The following is a 15,083-nucleotide window of genomic DNA, read 5'->3' as shown; positions in this document are numbered from 1 at the left end:
CAGATTGTCTAATTCGAAATGATAAATAAATAATTATTGAAGTTGTCGAAGTTGTGTTTTATGGAAGCAGCGAATATTTTGGACAATACGAAATGAAAATATTTTGGTGTCTAAGAGCAATATTATTTTGTTAAATACACTACAAAAAAATGGATAATTTCAAAACACTTTTTGTTACATACCCTTGATTATGTCGGCACGTAATTTTTTGTCTGCTCGAGAGAAAAATATTGCCAAGATTATAGATTGCTTACCAAATATAAGCCATAAGAAGTGTGGTTATCGCTCAGTGCAAGAATTACCCCCGCTCTCAGCGAATTCGAGTGCCTTAGTTAATAGAAACATAGATTTATCATTTAAAATACAACCGTACTCTGATGAAAGTTTAGACAGAGTTAGCACACCTTTTTCGGATTTTTTCTCTGACAGTGAAACAGGTAATATATTCCTACTTGATTATTCATGATATGCCCGTCCCCTATCCCACGAATCCGGTGTCGGCACAACATTCTTTTCAGACTTCACTCCTTTGATCATGTTATCTTTCATGTAAGGGAGGATGTAACTTTTGGCTCTGATTTCTCTGTAACTTGTCCTACCTTTAGACTTATAATCAATTATAACACCTCATACTTGATTGATATTGAACTAAGGTTAATCTTGCTTAATTTTCTCAGGTACACCAGATTTTAGAAGTGAAGAAAGTGACAGTAGTGCTGGTTCAGCTTTGAGAAGAAACACTGAAGCTGCGACAAAAACATTGGAAGAAGAGTGGGAGAAGATTGAGAGGACTTTGTACAATGAAGAGGGAGAAAAAACTACCAGACCACACATGCTGGAGGAGTGTAAACAATGGAGACAGCTGCATCCACAACTCAGGTAATCTCGGACAGATTTTATATATACCCATCTCTATTGTTCTCCTCAAAACTCACTCTAACTCAGATAATTAATTGGTTGATTATTTTTTTGAAACTTTATGTGTATACTTGATTGAATGGGATAGTGTAGATTACCAATTGAAACTAGTACGGAAGACAGACATTGGGTTTCAAGTTTTTCTATAGTACAATAATGATACATATTTTTTAAATGTAGTTTTCTAGTTTATTCTCTTTCTTTATTCACAATTTAATCGGATAATTAATCCAGTATTTTGGCTTAGATCCTTTGGTCTAGAATTATGATTACTTTTTAGTAAGTATTAATCAATAACTTTCATATTATTTCAGAGTCATTGGTAAAGCTATACCATTGCCTAAGAATAGATTACATTATAGACAATCTGAACATGATGAGGTGATTGCTGTGCATTACAGTGATTATGAACAGTTTAGCGAGAGTGAGGAACGTCTGTCACAGAGTAGCACCGATGTCACTCCACAAAACTCCCCCAGGGTGTCCGCAGCGGACTATGAACCGAGATTGACACGAGAGAAAATATCCTATTACCCAAAACAAGATGAAGAATCAGACTTTGAAGATACATTTTCATCTCTGTTACAAATCACACCTATTCAAATACGAAGTCCCTATAGAAAGAGACAAACACATTCAATATTAAGATCGGAAGTTGCATCTTCGCGATGGATGAGAGGAAATCGACCCGATTCTTCGGTTAATGGTAGGGGTAGTGCAAAATCTTTTGTTTCATTGGATACAGGGAAATACAGTGTTGATGGGAAATCTGTTAATGGTAGGGTAGTCACAGCAAGACATAGGGAGGTGGCAAGATTAGAACCAATTTACACTCCTGAACCACCAATTGATGTGATAAGACATAATTCACATGTATACGGCAATAGGAAAGTGTCACTCCCCCCATTGTCTATGGAAGAGGAAAGACGTAAAATTGCCAGTGTAGGGTCAGCAAAACGAATTGGCAAATATAAGAAGACTCAAAGTAAATTTAATAGACCTTAGAAATTATGGGCTTGTTTCTAGTCATTGGAAGTTAGCATTTTATGGAATTATTGACAAAAATAATTTATTTTGACTTTTGCAAGAAATAATCAGAATAATTATTTTGTTATCTATTTTACGTATTTTATCAACAATTCTTTTGTACATTTTAAAATTAGATGTAATATTTTGTTAGCGGCGCACATTTTTTCTCTAAATAACTGTACTATTTTAGTATTTTGGTTTTTTCGTTCACAATACTTATTTCAGCAATGCTCGTATGTACAATCGAACCTGGGTATACGAGAATCAAAGGGACCGCGATATTTCTCACTTGTAGAGGTTTCTCTCTAATTGACAGAGAGAAGGGAAGAAACCTCTGTAAGCGAGAAACTTTTGACAGAGAATGCTCTATAAGGGAGAAAAATGTCGCGATCCATTGGTTTCTCGCTTATTTACTATATATATAAAACGATTTTATTTATATATGAAACGAGTTCCACGCTTTAATAAAAGTTTAGCTAAATACCTTGTCCCTTTTATCTTAAAAACATTTCATAATATGCCTCGTATATTACTAATCATTATATTTGATTTTTTATTTTTCAATAATTGTATACTTGTATTTACTATTACATTAATTATTTTTTATCTGTGATACTGTAATTAGATATTAAATCTGTAATTTGCAAAGAATTAATATTTTATGACGTCATACACATCTTTGAAAATCATTATTTTTTTAATATTAAGGCATAAAATAATTTCGTTGTCAAATGTAGGCATATTCCATGTTTATACTATTAAAACATTTATTTTGTCTACAGGTTGTGTATTTATTTGAACAAACTCTATGGTATTTTTTGCCTAGAAGAAAAAAAAACGAGGAGGGTCATAACAAAATAAAACATAACAGTCAAATACAAATACAGAATTTATTTTGATATTTACATTATTTGCATTTTATTAACAATCAACATCAACAATATTAAATAATTTGTTATGTGGTGTGATAAATTACGAACAGTCGGGCAATATTACATTTCCCCAGAGTCGTGCAATCCCGCGTCCGTGCACATGGCAACATTTCAGACTATCCTTCAAACAGTGCAAGCCATAATGCGCTTTATTGTATTATTCCTAAGAATGGAATTGGCATGTACAATTTTATAAAGACGGCGTCAATTATTGGAATATACACTTGTCAAGGCTAATGTAATATTACGTGAGATTTATGGCATTGCTCATAATGGCGCCTTACTATTACTTTACCCCTTAGAGTCTATACCAAATCAGGCTAACTAATACTCAGAGTCAGGTCGCTAAAGAGATTTTAAGTGTCGATTTATTATGCGAAATCTACACTTTAAATCACCATTAAACGATTCAAATCGGCAGTGTAAGGGCAACACTTAAGTTATCGCTCCGTTAGTCATTCTATTCAGTATACAATCTAAGCAGCTTTCTAGCACTTTAAAATTGATAAAGGTTAATTTATCGATTTTTAAGCACTTAACATGGTAACTTTATTGCTTGGCTCGTATATCGCTCCCTGTCTATCACTAAAGGTGTGACTAAAATATCAGATGCATCGAAAGTTAGTCTTCTCTTAGTCATTAAAATACAACCCTTTGATAGCATTAAGCGAATAAAGATGATTTTTAAATTTTAATGTTGATACGAAAAAGGTGAAGATTACGAGTGAATTGAGCAACTGCGAAGAAAGCTGTGAGCTGGAATTTAATTGGAGTTGCCATAAAAAAAATAATGCAAGTGTAAATGCAATCTATGAACATGAGTAGACTATTAATGATTAAGGCGTTTGCGAATAAAAATTTAAGATTTATGGGATTTTTTTTTATAAAATTGGCAACCCACGACGCAAAATGTCAACAAGCCAAGATGGCTGAAGTTGTATTTGATTCGACACTATCTAGTGTATAAACTGTGGATCTTAAAATCATAAATCAATTTATCAGAAATTGTTTAATTTTGATGTTATAAATACTTGATAGTGCCAATCCAAACGAGATTGTAGACAACTGATCAGTAGCGCGGTTATTCCCAGTCCTATTTTATTAATTTCATTTTTACATAATATAAATTTAAATTGTTATAATTTACCTCACAGCCATCATTATATATTGATACTACTTTAATTAAGAGAGGACTATGTGTTACAACACGAGATGGCATTCAGCTTACAAAAAGGATCTAGCGAATATTCGTAATATAGAGCGAGACTATTACATACGTATATAATACATAAAAAATTCATTCTGTTCTAAAAACATTAACAACCTCAAGCTATTAGCAATAGTCAACAATGTTGTTAATTCTAGGACATTATTCACACAGAACATGAAATAAGTACTACCTAAGTTGCAAATAGGCATTTATTATTATTTTTCTCGCCCAAATCGTCACATACTTGTGAGAAAGGCATCGTTGAATCGAAACAGATTAATTCAGGAACTAACACACCACGAAAATTCAAATATATAAACCAATTGCGGACGTTAGAATGAAAAAAAAAAGTGCCGGTGCACTAAACAAGAATATATGAATCTAAAATAGTGTTTAAGTGTTAAGAAATGAAATGAGAAGGTAATTGATGGCATAAGTGATTAACTTTTACACCCGAAGGTCCCTTTATCGGTTTAATTATTTAGATATAATATACTATAATAAGATCTTAATTTAAGGCGACCGAAGATGTTACGCATTTATCGACGGTAGACGACAAAAAATTGTCAAAATAGTTTCGATTTTCGACCGCAAGAGGGCCGCGTAGGGCGGCCCGTAATACACCTAGCAACAACGGTAAAGTCACAAGACACCCGACCAACATACACATTGAACAAATACTGTAACAGACCTCAAGCAGACACGCAGAAGGACTCAGCTATTTTCTCTCTCGATAAGGCGATTATACAATTTAGACTATTTTTAAATTGCACACTGACCCACCTCTATAAACTTTTAATTGCGATAAATATTTGTAATGCTGTATAAAAATATTAAAGGAAAAATTGTCATTTTAGGATTAACCTTAAATATATTCATAATTAATCCAAAATACCTAATAGCGTGTATTTTACATTTTTACAATGAGACCTCAGAATTCTATAGCTAGCATATGGTGATACAGAAGCCTAATTCACAACAAACTACACACGATACTTACAGATTATAGATTATAAACTTTGATGCAGCCCGTAACCTTCTATTTTAATGCAAAGGAGATGTACATTCAAAAATTTCTTACGTAACATACAAAATTACATTTCACTATATACAACAATCTAGCATATATTTTTAATTTTTCTTTTTTTTTCTATCGAATGCAGCGGTACAATATTCAGGTACCAAATTTGGCGTCTAGGCTCCAGTGGCATGCATGGTACACTAAGAAAATCGATTAAAACTAAACAATTATATGTAACTTAATATAATTATGAGGTGATTTCGCCGAGACAATAACTCACCTCGTTTGGCCTAAATAGTCCATATTTATTTATAATTAGTATACATTTTTTTTGGACAGACCAATTATGATTCATAAATTATGTAAGCTATCGTGCACAACCTTCTCAAAGTTTTTGCGTTAAATATTAAATCGATTCGCCGTTTTATTTATGCTGATTTACGTTATATTAATTACGTAAAATGTGCAACATTTAATCTCAAGTCATCGACCACAACAATATTATTTATAATTTCCAATATCTATAGCCTTAGTTCATATGATTTTCTTTTATTATATATGTATTTTTAGTAACAATAAAGATAAATAATTGTGTAGAATATTTAAAAGTTGATAACAATGATCACATTTATAATCTGTTTTGTGCTAACATTTGATCTATATTCTGTTGCATGTTGGCAACACTGGTATTATAAAGCAATATATTTAGTGTTGTTGATCTTTGTGTCCATGTGTTTTGTCCCCTGGGCCTCGTTTTGTTCTCATGTGGGTACTTTTTACGGACTATTTACGCAACTATACAAAAATATGGCAGTATGTTTGCATTCAATTCCTTTACAAACTACGATCAGTATATTTTCCTTTTGGACCGAAATGCAGTTTAATTCACACACACACACAATTTGAAAACTTAAAAAAAATACCCACATTACCCTAACATTTAAGGCCGGCTTTGCCTATACTATTTGAACAATGGCATGATTATCTACTACGTAGCATGATATATATACAGGGTGTTTGATAATTAAAATTATTCTATTGGCGAGTCTGGGAATTTTATATCTATTCGTTATTTGAGGTATTTTTAAATTTCGTTTATTACTTCAACAGGTACTACTTGACGTGTGTTCACGTGTTTATCTATAATTAATGCGATTCTACTAAATTTCCATACTCATCAAACATCTTGTATATGTTATTTTAGTAAACATTGTGTTATCGATTTACTAATTGGCGAATCCATAGAAATGATTATAAAAATGGTGAGGCGAATAACTAATACCTAGTAAATTCTATAAAATGAACCATAATTAACTGCGATAGTTGTGTATTTTGTGTTCGGAATAGAATTTTCATACGCAATCAATTAAAGTTTCACCTTATCTAGTACAATCAATAAACTATGAAGAGTCCACAATCGTCAAAGCACCGGGAGTTAACACTAAATACATCGCAGGCTTCACAAGCCATATTATCTTTTTAATAACAATGACTTTTCGAAAATAATATCACACATGAATAGCAAAATTACACTTTGCACTTAGCGTTCCTCGCAATATAAAACCATTTGCCTATTGATCTCGTAACTTATCTGCAATGGCGTACTTTAACTCCAATTTATATTAATTTCTGTCCATTTATTTAATGTGCAGCGCCTTTAATCACGTCCACTTTGACAATCCCCCGGTTTGATGCTGGGAAAATGTGTAAAAAAAAACTCAAAAGTAAAAACAAAAAAAATTATATTTATTTAAAAAATAAAAATTACTAAAAAGGTGAATAAAATAAAACTGTAAGTAGTTGACATTTAGAATGCAGTGACAGATATGACAATTGGTGTCACAGACTGCAAACAGAAATGTCATCCGCTACAGATAATCTAACCTACAAAATATACTTACAGATTATAAATAAACTGAATGTTACCAACACCATGAGCAATGGAGCTGTGTGCAGGCCACTACTGTACCGTGCAATAAATTTGTAATAAGTAATTTTAAAGTAAAAAGACTTAAGCTAAAAATGATAGAACCTAATGAAGTTAAATGTGAAGCTTAAAAATAATGTCAATTAAATCACATTATACTAAAGTGAGGATGTATATATGTTTTTTTTCAATACATCAATCAGTCAATGAATATTTAAATGCTTATAATTCACTAAAATTTAGCATTCGAGAAAAATCCTTAACCATGAATAGTGAGAATATTCTAATGAATAAGGAATGGACGTTTTAAAAAGAAGTCATAGATTGCAGTATCTTAAATTAATAATATCTGTCTTGCAATTAAAAGTTTAAAAGGTTTGATACCATAAAGATGGAAATATCTCTTCTTAATTTTTTAATATGTCATATAAAAACGGAGAACCTACCCATGTCAGAATTTCCAGTGTGCAGTGTTAAACCGAAAGACACAGACAGGGTAATATTATTTTTTAAACCAATATTTATTAGCATTTAAGCATTACTCATTGATCGGATAAACATAAATATTCTAAGCTCTTTTTTTATTAATTTAATTGTAGAACAGCCTGTATGTGTCCACGGTATTCATGTGTTGCATATAACTTTGGCTCAAAGAATGGTATCTTTATCTTGTTGTTTATATTTTCAATTACGTAATTTTTAGTTGGAGACTCAACGCAGTAGTATCGTGATTGTGTAAGAAAAACATAGAATAGCGGTGCAGTGTCCAATTTTAACAAAGACAGAACATAAATTAAAAATAAAAAGGGTTTATAGGTGCAACATAGAATCATAGATAGTATTTGTTGTTAAGCTACGCCAAAATAAATTTGGAAAGGAAGGTAAAGTAGATTTTAAGGCTCTGCGAGTCTCTGATAGCCTTTGGGCCAGTAACACAAATCTAATACAAAACAAAATAAAAAAAATCCAGCTCCGATTAAAAACCAGTATCAAACTATGGCTATGTCAGTCAGTAACCTTATGTGTTTACCGGTTTTTAATCGTAGTCGGGTTGTAAGGGTTTGTGGGTTGGGTTGGGTAGGATTGTCCGTGGGGACGGGCCCTTTAGATGTAGGAGTAGGGCCCGTCGGTGAGAGCGCTGCACAGCAATAGTCAGGAGGCGTCGTCCTTGGCGGCTGCGCCCGCGCGTCTACTCGCGCGGTACTCCACGCCTGGGTCGAATTGCATCAGCACGAACACCTGCACAAAGGCAGAGTTTATGAATTACCAGTGGTTGTTTTTAGTACTCGCAGCTAACTACCTATAAATTCTTAGGCATAGTAATGTATTCGGGTCTCCGTAGAAATGGGATTCATGGACGTACTTGATCTGTATGCAACAAGCAGAAGTCGTCGGGTGGGTTGGTGATGACGTAACGCTTGCTGCTGGCGTCCGAGCTGGAAGAGGTGTCGCGGAAACGGTAGAGGCCGATACATAGCATGCCGTACGTGCGCAGCGCCGCCACGAACAGGTCACCGTACTTGCCCTCCTCGCCGAACTGCGCTAGAGGACCGTCGTAAAGAGAGATCTGGCCCACTCTGCAACGGTCCCTGGAACATTTTAAAGTGTCAGATATTAGTCGATGTTATTCTTCTTCGTTTTGTATATAGACTACACAAGAGATAGAGAGTCGGAGCTATATCCTGCTTTGGTTGCTATTACCTGTTGGCCAAGCTCTCGGGCGTGGAGTACCCGCCGCGCAGGCCCGCGCCCTCTGCAAGGATGAGCTCCAGCTCGGGCGTGGCACCGCCCGTGATCAGCGACCGGATTAACGTTAGCGCGTTTTGGTTGAAATACGTCTGGAAGATGAAAATTGCCGTGTGTTACCAATAACGGACAGTGCAATAAATACCAACGTGTGTTTGACAATGGGCGATGAATGACGGGTGATCTTACAGTGGACATGAGGGAGTCGAGCACGCTGACAGCGAAGGCGGTACCGCAGGCAAAGGGCTGCGTGAGGTACAGCTCCGTGTCAGGGTCATCATCGTCATCCTGGTCCAGGAACTGCACGTTGCTGTCGTTCACCAGCTCTGTAACATTTTGACGACAGTTAAACTATCGTATCAATAACCTTATACATCATGTGTAACGCAAAAAAAGGGTCCCCAATTACCCCTTAAATCGACTTTTTGACATTGTCCTGTTTAAATGAAAGCATCTTAACCAAAAAGAAGCTATTAATCTAGTGTCGGTTATTTATGTGCTGTTAAAATAGATTATAATGTGTTAAGGGGACTAACCTGTGATCATGGGCACGTTGGCACCGTACACAGAGCCACGTCGCTGCAGCAGCACGGGCGCAGCGGGGGTGCCCTGAGGAGGCGGCGCGGCGCCGTTACCCGCGCTCAGCACACCGATCGTGTCGTCGAAGGTCATCGCCTTGATGTTCAGCGAGGCGAGGATCGCCTCCTTGTCAGCGAGCGTCGGGTCGTCGTTCGACGGCACCTTGGCGGACAGGATGCAGCACATGTCGCACAGATTCACGTTCACCGCGCGCAGATCTGCTCGACTCAGCGGAGAACCCTGATAAAAAATTAAAGGAAGATTAAAGACGTTACTGTCTCCAGATCTAGTAATAACATTGAATAAAAATATATTTATTGGATATGGTGCAAAACTGCAGCTTACATTCAAAACGGATATTTTCGGTAGATTCTGCAGCATCTTCCACTCCCGTCGAATATAGTCGACGCTGCCGACGATGACGACGTGCTTCAGTTCGTGGTAGTGGAAGTTAGAAGCCCGGAGCGGCATTACCAGATTCCTCAGCCCGATCAGCGGCGAGTCTGGGTCCGCAAACAGACACACAACGACGTGTCCGTTCAACACTGTCATGGCCGCTTGATTTCTGTCCTGTTAGGAAGAAAAAAACCCTGTACATTGTGCCACGTAAATTAGCAAGGATAAAAATTAAACGATAACGACGAATTAACGAACATTCTTAAGACGCTTATATTAATATACAAGTATACATTAAAGTAGTTTATACGCACTAGTATACAATCTTCAAGGTTTCTCGCAGGACTCCAATGGAACATTCCCGTGGAGTCGTATTTCATTTCAGTCTTTTCGAAGTCGAAATCTTTCGACTGGTCGTCCGCCAGACCTGCTGGCAAACTCACGCCGTTGCTGTTTTGATTGCCTCCACTGCTACGACTCGTTGGCCTAAGTAAATACAGATATATCAAATATCAATAGTATGACAAACTTTGAGGAATTTTAATTGACGTTTTATTGTAATCTTTTAAAGGTGAAAAAAGTTTTTAATTAACTAAATTCGCATGCGTGGTTTAAAGGCAATATTTGTTGTAAATTGTACACTGGTGTTGCCAGAATAATGGCAAAATTGTGTTTGTGCAACTGTTCGATGCAATCTCAGTTGTCCAAAGTAAAAATTCTTGCTTGAAGTATTTTTTGCAAAACATAAATAAAAACTTATTTACAATGTAGATTATTTTATTCTTTTAACTTTATTTCATAGCTGAGAAATTCCATTGCTGTAAAAAAGTGTAGCTACATTGAAACCGATGAAATACGATCGGAAAGCAAATTTCACTTCGACAAACAAGATTGACATAAATTTTAGGTTGATTTACAATAATAGAAGAATCAATCTCCTATTTTATTGCTGAATTACTTACCACTAGCCTATGCCTACCTATAAGCTTTCGCTAAACTTGCATCTTCTAGTCTATATTAAAATCTAGTTATTAGAATTTACACCAGTTTTTTTCAGCAAAAGTGATGACGTATATATTATATCTGTTTGGCCTTTATAGTCTAAGATCTGAAGCAATGTGACTTTTGAAGTAAATATATAAATTCTTTTTATAAGCGATTTGCGCATAATAGAGATAAGTTTTTTGTGGTAGTTTTTCGTTTGTGAGTTTTTAAATATTTATCCCAGATTAACTATATTTTAATTAGATAAATCTTATATTAGTAAAACATACCTATTAATATGATATGAAAATGTCTTAAAAAAGGAAAAAAAAACACGATTTTTTCTTTTTTTTAATGGATCTTTTTTAATGTATTACCGATTGCTATGTGCCTATGCCAAAAAAAATTTCTATGACATTTATTCTTAATTTTTTTTTGAACAATATTTTTTTAATAAATCCACGTATTGAAAATAGATTTAAAAATTGAATTAATGTAGGATACTTAATTCGTATTAAAAGCAGTAATAATAATTCCGAATTCGTAAAAACACGGAACAAAAAAATCATTTGTGCTCTGTGTATTTTTTTAAAAAGTGTCAATATTGGTCACTCATAAGCTGATAGAAAGAAGAATAAAATAAAAGTGTAAAATAATAAAATGTCTACAGTAGCATTTATAGCTTAATACATGCTTAGACTAAGACAAAGTGCTGTGCTTAATTCTGTGCAAAATAAACTGTCAAATAAAATCTATTAAAAACTTTATTGCCTAAATAAAACTTGAAGCAAGCATAACTAACTGACTACGTATAAACAAAATGTTCATCTCTTTATTTCGAATGCATTTAAAGTTTTCAATCTACAGATAATATAAAGATCTAGCTGATATATTGTTTAATGGTATTACATTAGCTTTTTCACTTCGTAGGCAAGATGATACGCCTGGTAATTGGTATCTTGCTCTGGCGGATTCCTGAAACACAGGGTCAAAGAATCGACTCTATTTCAAGGGGTTGCAGGCTGTGACAGATCATATTAATTCTAATAAATTGTACAGATAAATAATCTTTATTATTAAGTGCCGTGCACACTGTGCTTAAAATAAACTTTCTTACAGCAAAACATTGAAGGACAGTATAAAGCTGCGACAGATAAAATATAATCAGAGAAATGGTGACGTCATAAGTGTAATAGGTAAATTCTCTTTTTATAATTCAAATAAAAATAATACATGTATTTTGTTTTTAGTAATACGATTTACATTGACCATTCGCAAATTAAACTTATTTAAATATCGATTTTTTAAAAATATTATGGTGCAATAAAATAATTTAATATATTAAGATATGTGCTTATCCTTATACTTTTTAAAATAAATTTGCTTGCTTTAATATAACTATAATAATGAGCCTAAACTTAAATATTGATTAGATGATTAATGCGTTTTATTTTAGATGATTACACAATAGATGCATTTTCATTGTATTATTAAAATATAAAAATTAAAACGTAAAATGTATCGTAATATATTTGATATTTTTATTATGAAAGTAAACAACATAAATTGCCAAAAACTAACAAAAGACAATCGTCTTTTATTCGTTTAATTCGCTTTGATAAAATGAACTTATTAACATTTTTTAACGCAAACAATATCAGTAAAATACAATATACTACCGCTGCTGTATACAGTACAGACGGTATACTGTACAATATACAGATTATATTGTATACAACGTATAGATTGTATTGTATACAACATCCAGATTGTATACTTACGTGTCCGGGGGCGCTCTGTTGACGTTCGGCTTAACCTTGTTGACTTGCCTCGTAGTGGTGTTGGCGAGCTGGTTGGCCATTGGCGATAAAAGAGCGGTCGGCGCCGCATTACGATGGTTGCGGTTTATTACTGTAAATATAAATTAACTTTGTATTTAACTAATTTAAACATTCTTCGTAAAATGTCATATATCAATTACTAATAGTAATCTAATTTTATCGAACGATTTGGTAGAATTACAATGTAAGATACTCGTTTGAAGGTCATTTTGCTTGAAGACAATTACGTACGTTCCAATCAACTAGTACTAGACTTTATTATTTACTATATATTGAGTGTTTTAAATATAATTAGAAGAGGATTCAAGAGAAGAATGAACAATTGTAAAATATGCTTGAATTGCTAAATTTGTTTTTCAATTAGAAAATAATATAAAGCATATACTTACGACTAATATCTTCCCCTCTTTCTCTTGCGACTTCACCTGAAGAGTAATATTTTATATATTAATTAAAAGCCGTTAGCGTGAAAAATAAATACATATTGAATTTGTTAGAATTATTGTTAGTTTCTACAACAAAAGCGCAATAAGATGCATTCAAAGGGTTCCAATAAACCAAAGGAAGACACACAATACTACAAGATATTTCCAATGCTTAGCAAAGGAATACCAACCAGAAATGATAATCATGTCCGCATTAGAGTTAACCAAGAAGCATCTCCAATTTTTTTAATAAATTTCAATAAAATTTGTTAAAAGGAAGTGATGCAAAAGTGAGAGAACTAATTTTAATTTGCGTAGATTAGGGATTATTTGGTAATAAACGTTTTTAGTTCGAATAGTCGCATTAAAGCGATCTTATGGTTTCTACTTTTAGCCGGGATCATGCTTGATGAAAGCGAAAATCTGGATAGAAAGGCTCTCAAAGCCTAAAGTGCTTAGTGATAAGGCGTGTTAAAGCAACTAAGTGCAATTCGTTTTTAAACTCAGATAAAGCACAACGCTGGCTGTATCGTGAGGGCCGATGACAAGAAAATAAAATTAATAAAACCACTCAGTCTTTGAGGCTGAGATGTACCTCGAACATGAACCTTCTTGGGCAACTCTGGCGGCGTGAAGGTGGGGGGAGGATGGTGGTCATCTGCAAAACATCAGCACAATTTCGCATTCCAATACACCACTCAACTGACATACAAACGCAAAAATATACAGCTCGTGACCACTGACCTTAAATCATATATTGTATGAATGAAGTATTATGTTCGGTTTCACTTTATTATATATATTTTAATACTAATACAGTGCAAAAATTCTAAAATTCAATAAAAAGTATTTTCAAAAAAAATATTTTCAATTTTTTAAATAATTTTTTGATAATTTTTTTTAAATTATTTTAACATTTTTAAATAAAATTATAATAAATTAAGATAAGATTTTAAAGTGAATCCGCATTAACCATCACATATATCATAAAAAACATCAAATAAATTAGTATTTTAAAAGTAGCATACTACACAACACATTCCCATGCAACTAACACACAAATATTAAAACATTCAATATAAACATTACTTAAGCCGTGTACTATAATTTAGCTATGGGGGATGTATTTTGAACATAATTAACATAAAAATGATACTAATGAATGAATAGAAAATGACAGATATGATTGTGAACTATCTTAGAAATGATTTGCTATATTTAATGGAGACGATCATCGGGTAGATTTTAAACTGACGATGTCGGTATACCATGAGTTCGTGGACTGACGTAGTTCGCAGCCTGTTAAATCCTTAGTTCTATCGGCGGACCATCTAGTACCATAAAACGCTCCCTAAATTGGGCGATGATAATTAGAAAAATAAAAAAATAAATAATTAAAAGCGAATAAACATTTCACAACATCAATATCGGAATTTCTATCGATGCATTTAAATATATAAATAACACCTATTATAAATATAATCGACCAAAATAAAAAAAATACAACATCCAAATTATACAATCACAGGGTGATTCTTTTTTTTTACATTTGCTAAAAAGTTCACATCTAATTCGTTTTATAAATGCACATAGATAACGTGGACAAGACAATAATATCACGGTTCGCTATTGTCTAGAATCAGCGCCACCGCGATGCGCGTCACAACACAATGACATTGAATGTTACTCAAAGTATTACGTACTTGCCCTTCCGACCATCTGGACGGCTCGTACGCCTTTCCTGAATGTCGCCACTGAACCGAGAAATAATACTTTTTAATGTTAAATTTTTAATTAATTCAATTTTATATTAGGTATTTGGCAGTTATACATCCGCTAGATAACGCAAATTATACACGTTTACACAGTCAGCGATGCAAAGCTGAGCATCTTTTATACATTCTGGAAGTGCGTCACAAATGATTTTATTTGGCCCCTTTGATTACTAAAGCTCGCATTGATTGCCTTGAAGAATCACCATTACAATAATTAAAAGCAAATAAAAGCATTAATATTTCAGTAATCAAAGTCGATCTTAAAAATAATCCTAATTCGAGCATTTGTGTTGTTATTGT

The 15,083-nt window shown here is 33.7% G+C and overlaps 2 protein-coding genes across 14 annotated transcripts in view; one reads left to right on the top strand and one right to left on the bottom strand.

The window, feature by feature from the left end:
- Positions 1–18: 18 nt before the first annotated feature.
- On the top strand, positions 19–2,355 carry LOC106115616 (uncharacterized). The gene is made up of 3 exons (XM_013309050.1): positions 19–437; positions 678–879; positions 1,233–2,355. Exons 1-3 carry the CDS (start codon positions 191–193, stop codon positions 1,921–1,923), a joined length of 1,140 nt encoding a protein of 379 aa, XP_013164504.1. The 5' UTR covers positions 19–190; the 3' UTR covers positions 1,924–2,355.
- Positions 2,356–7,348: 4,993 nt separating this feature from the next.
- Positions 7,349–15,083, bottom strand: part of slo (calcium-activated potassium channel slo) — a 56,069-nt gene continuing 48,334 nt past the window's right edge. For 8 of the 13 annotated variants that reach the window (XM_013309242.1, XM_013309237.1, XM_013309244.1 and 5 more), the window contains 10 exons: positions 13,604–13,666; positions 12,973–13,008; positions 12,524–12,653; positions 10,073–10,244; positions 9,708–9,932; positions 9,320–9,602; positions 8,973–9,109; positions 8,739–8,875; positions 8,401–8,626; positions 7,349–8,276 (listed from right to left, as the gene is read on the bottom strand). In XM_013309242.1, the coding sequence (XP_013164696.1) occupies positions 8,190–8,276; positions 8,401–8,626; positions 8,739–8,875; positions 8,973–9,109; positions 9,320–9,602; positions 9,708–9,932; positions 10,073–10,244; positions 12,524–12,653; positions 12,973–13,008; positions 13,604–13,666 (1,496 nt within the window). In that variant the 3' untranslated portion in view covers positions 7,349–8,189. Of the gene's footprint in view, positions 8,277–8,400; positions 8,627–8,738; positions 8,876–8,972; positions 9,110–9,319; positions 9,603–9,707; positions 9,933–10,072; positions 10,245–12,523; positions 12,654–12,972; positions 13,009–13,603; positions 13,667–14,711; positions 14,763–15,083 lie in introns of all 13 variants that reach the window. The other 5 variants (XM_013309245.1, XM_013309249.1, XM_013309250.1 and 2 more) reach the window with 2 other exon arrangements.

This window comes from Papilio xuthus, unplaced genomic scaffold (genome assembly GCF_000836235.2).
Source record: "Papilio xuthus unplaced genomic scaffold, Pxut_1.1 DF827777.1, whole genome shotgun sequence".
NCBI lineage: Eukaryota > Metazoa > Arthropoda > Insecta > Lepidoptera > Papilionidae > Papilio > Papilio xuthus.
This window is presented reverse-complemented; position numbering and strand designations above follow the sequence as displayed.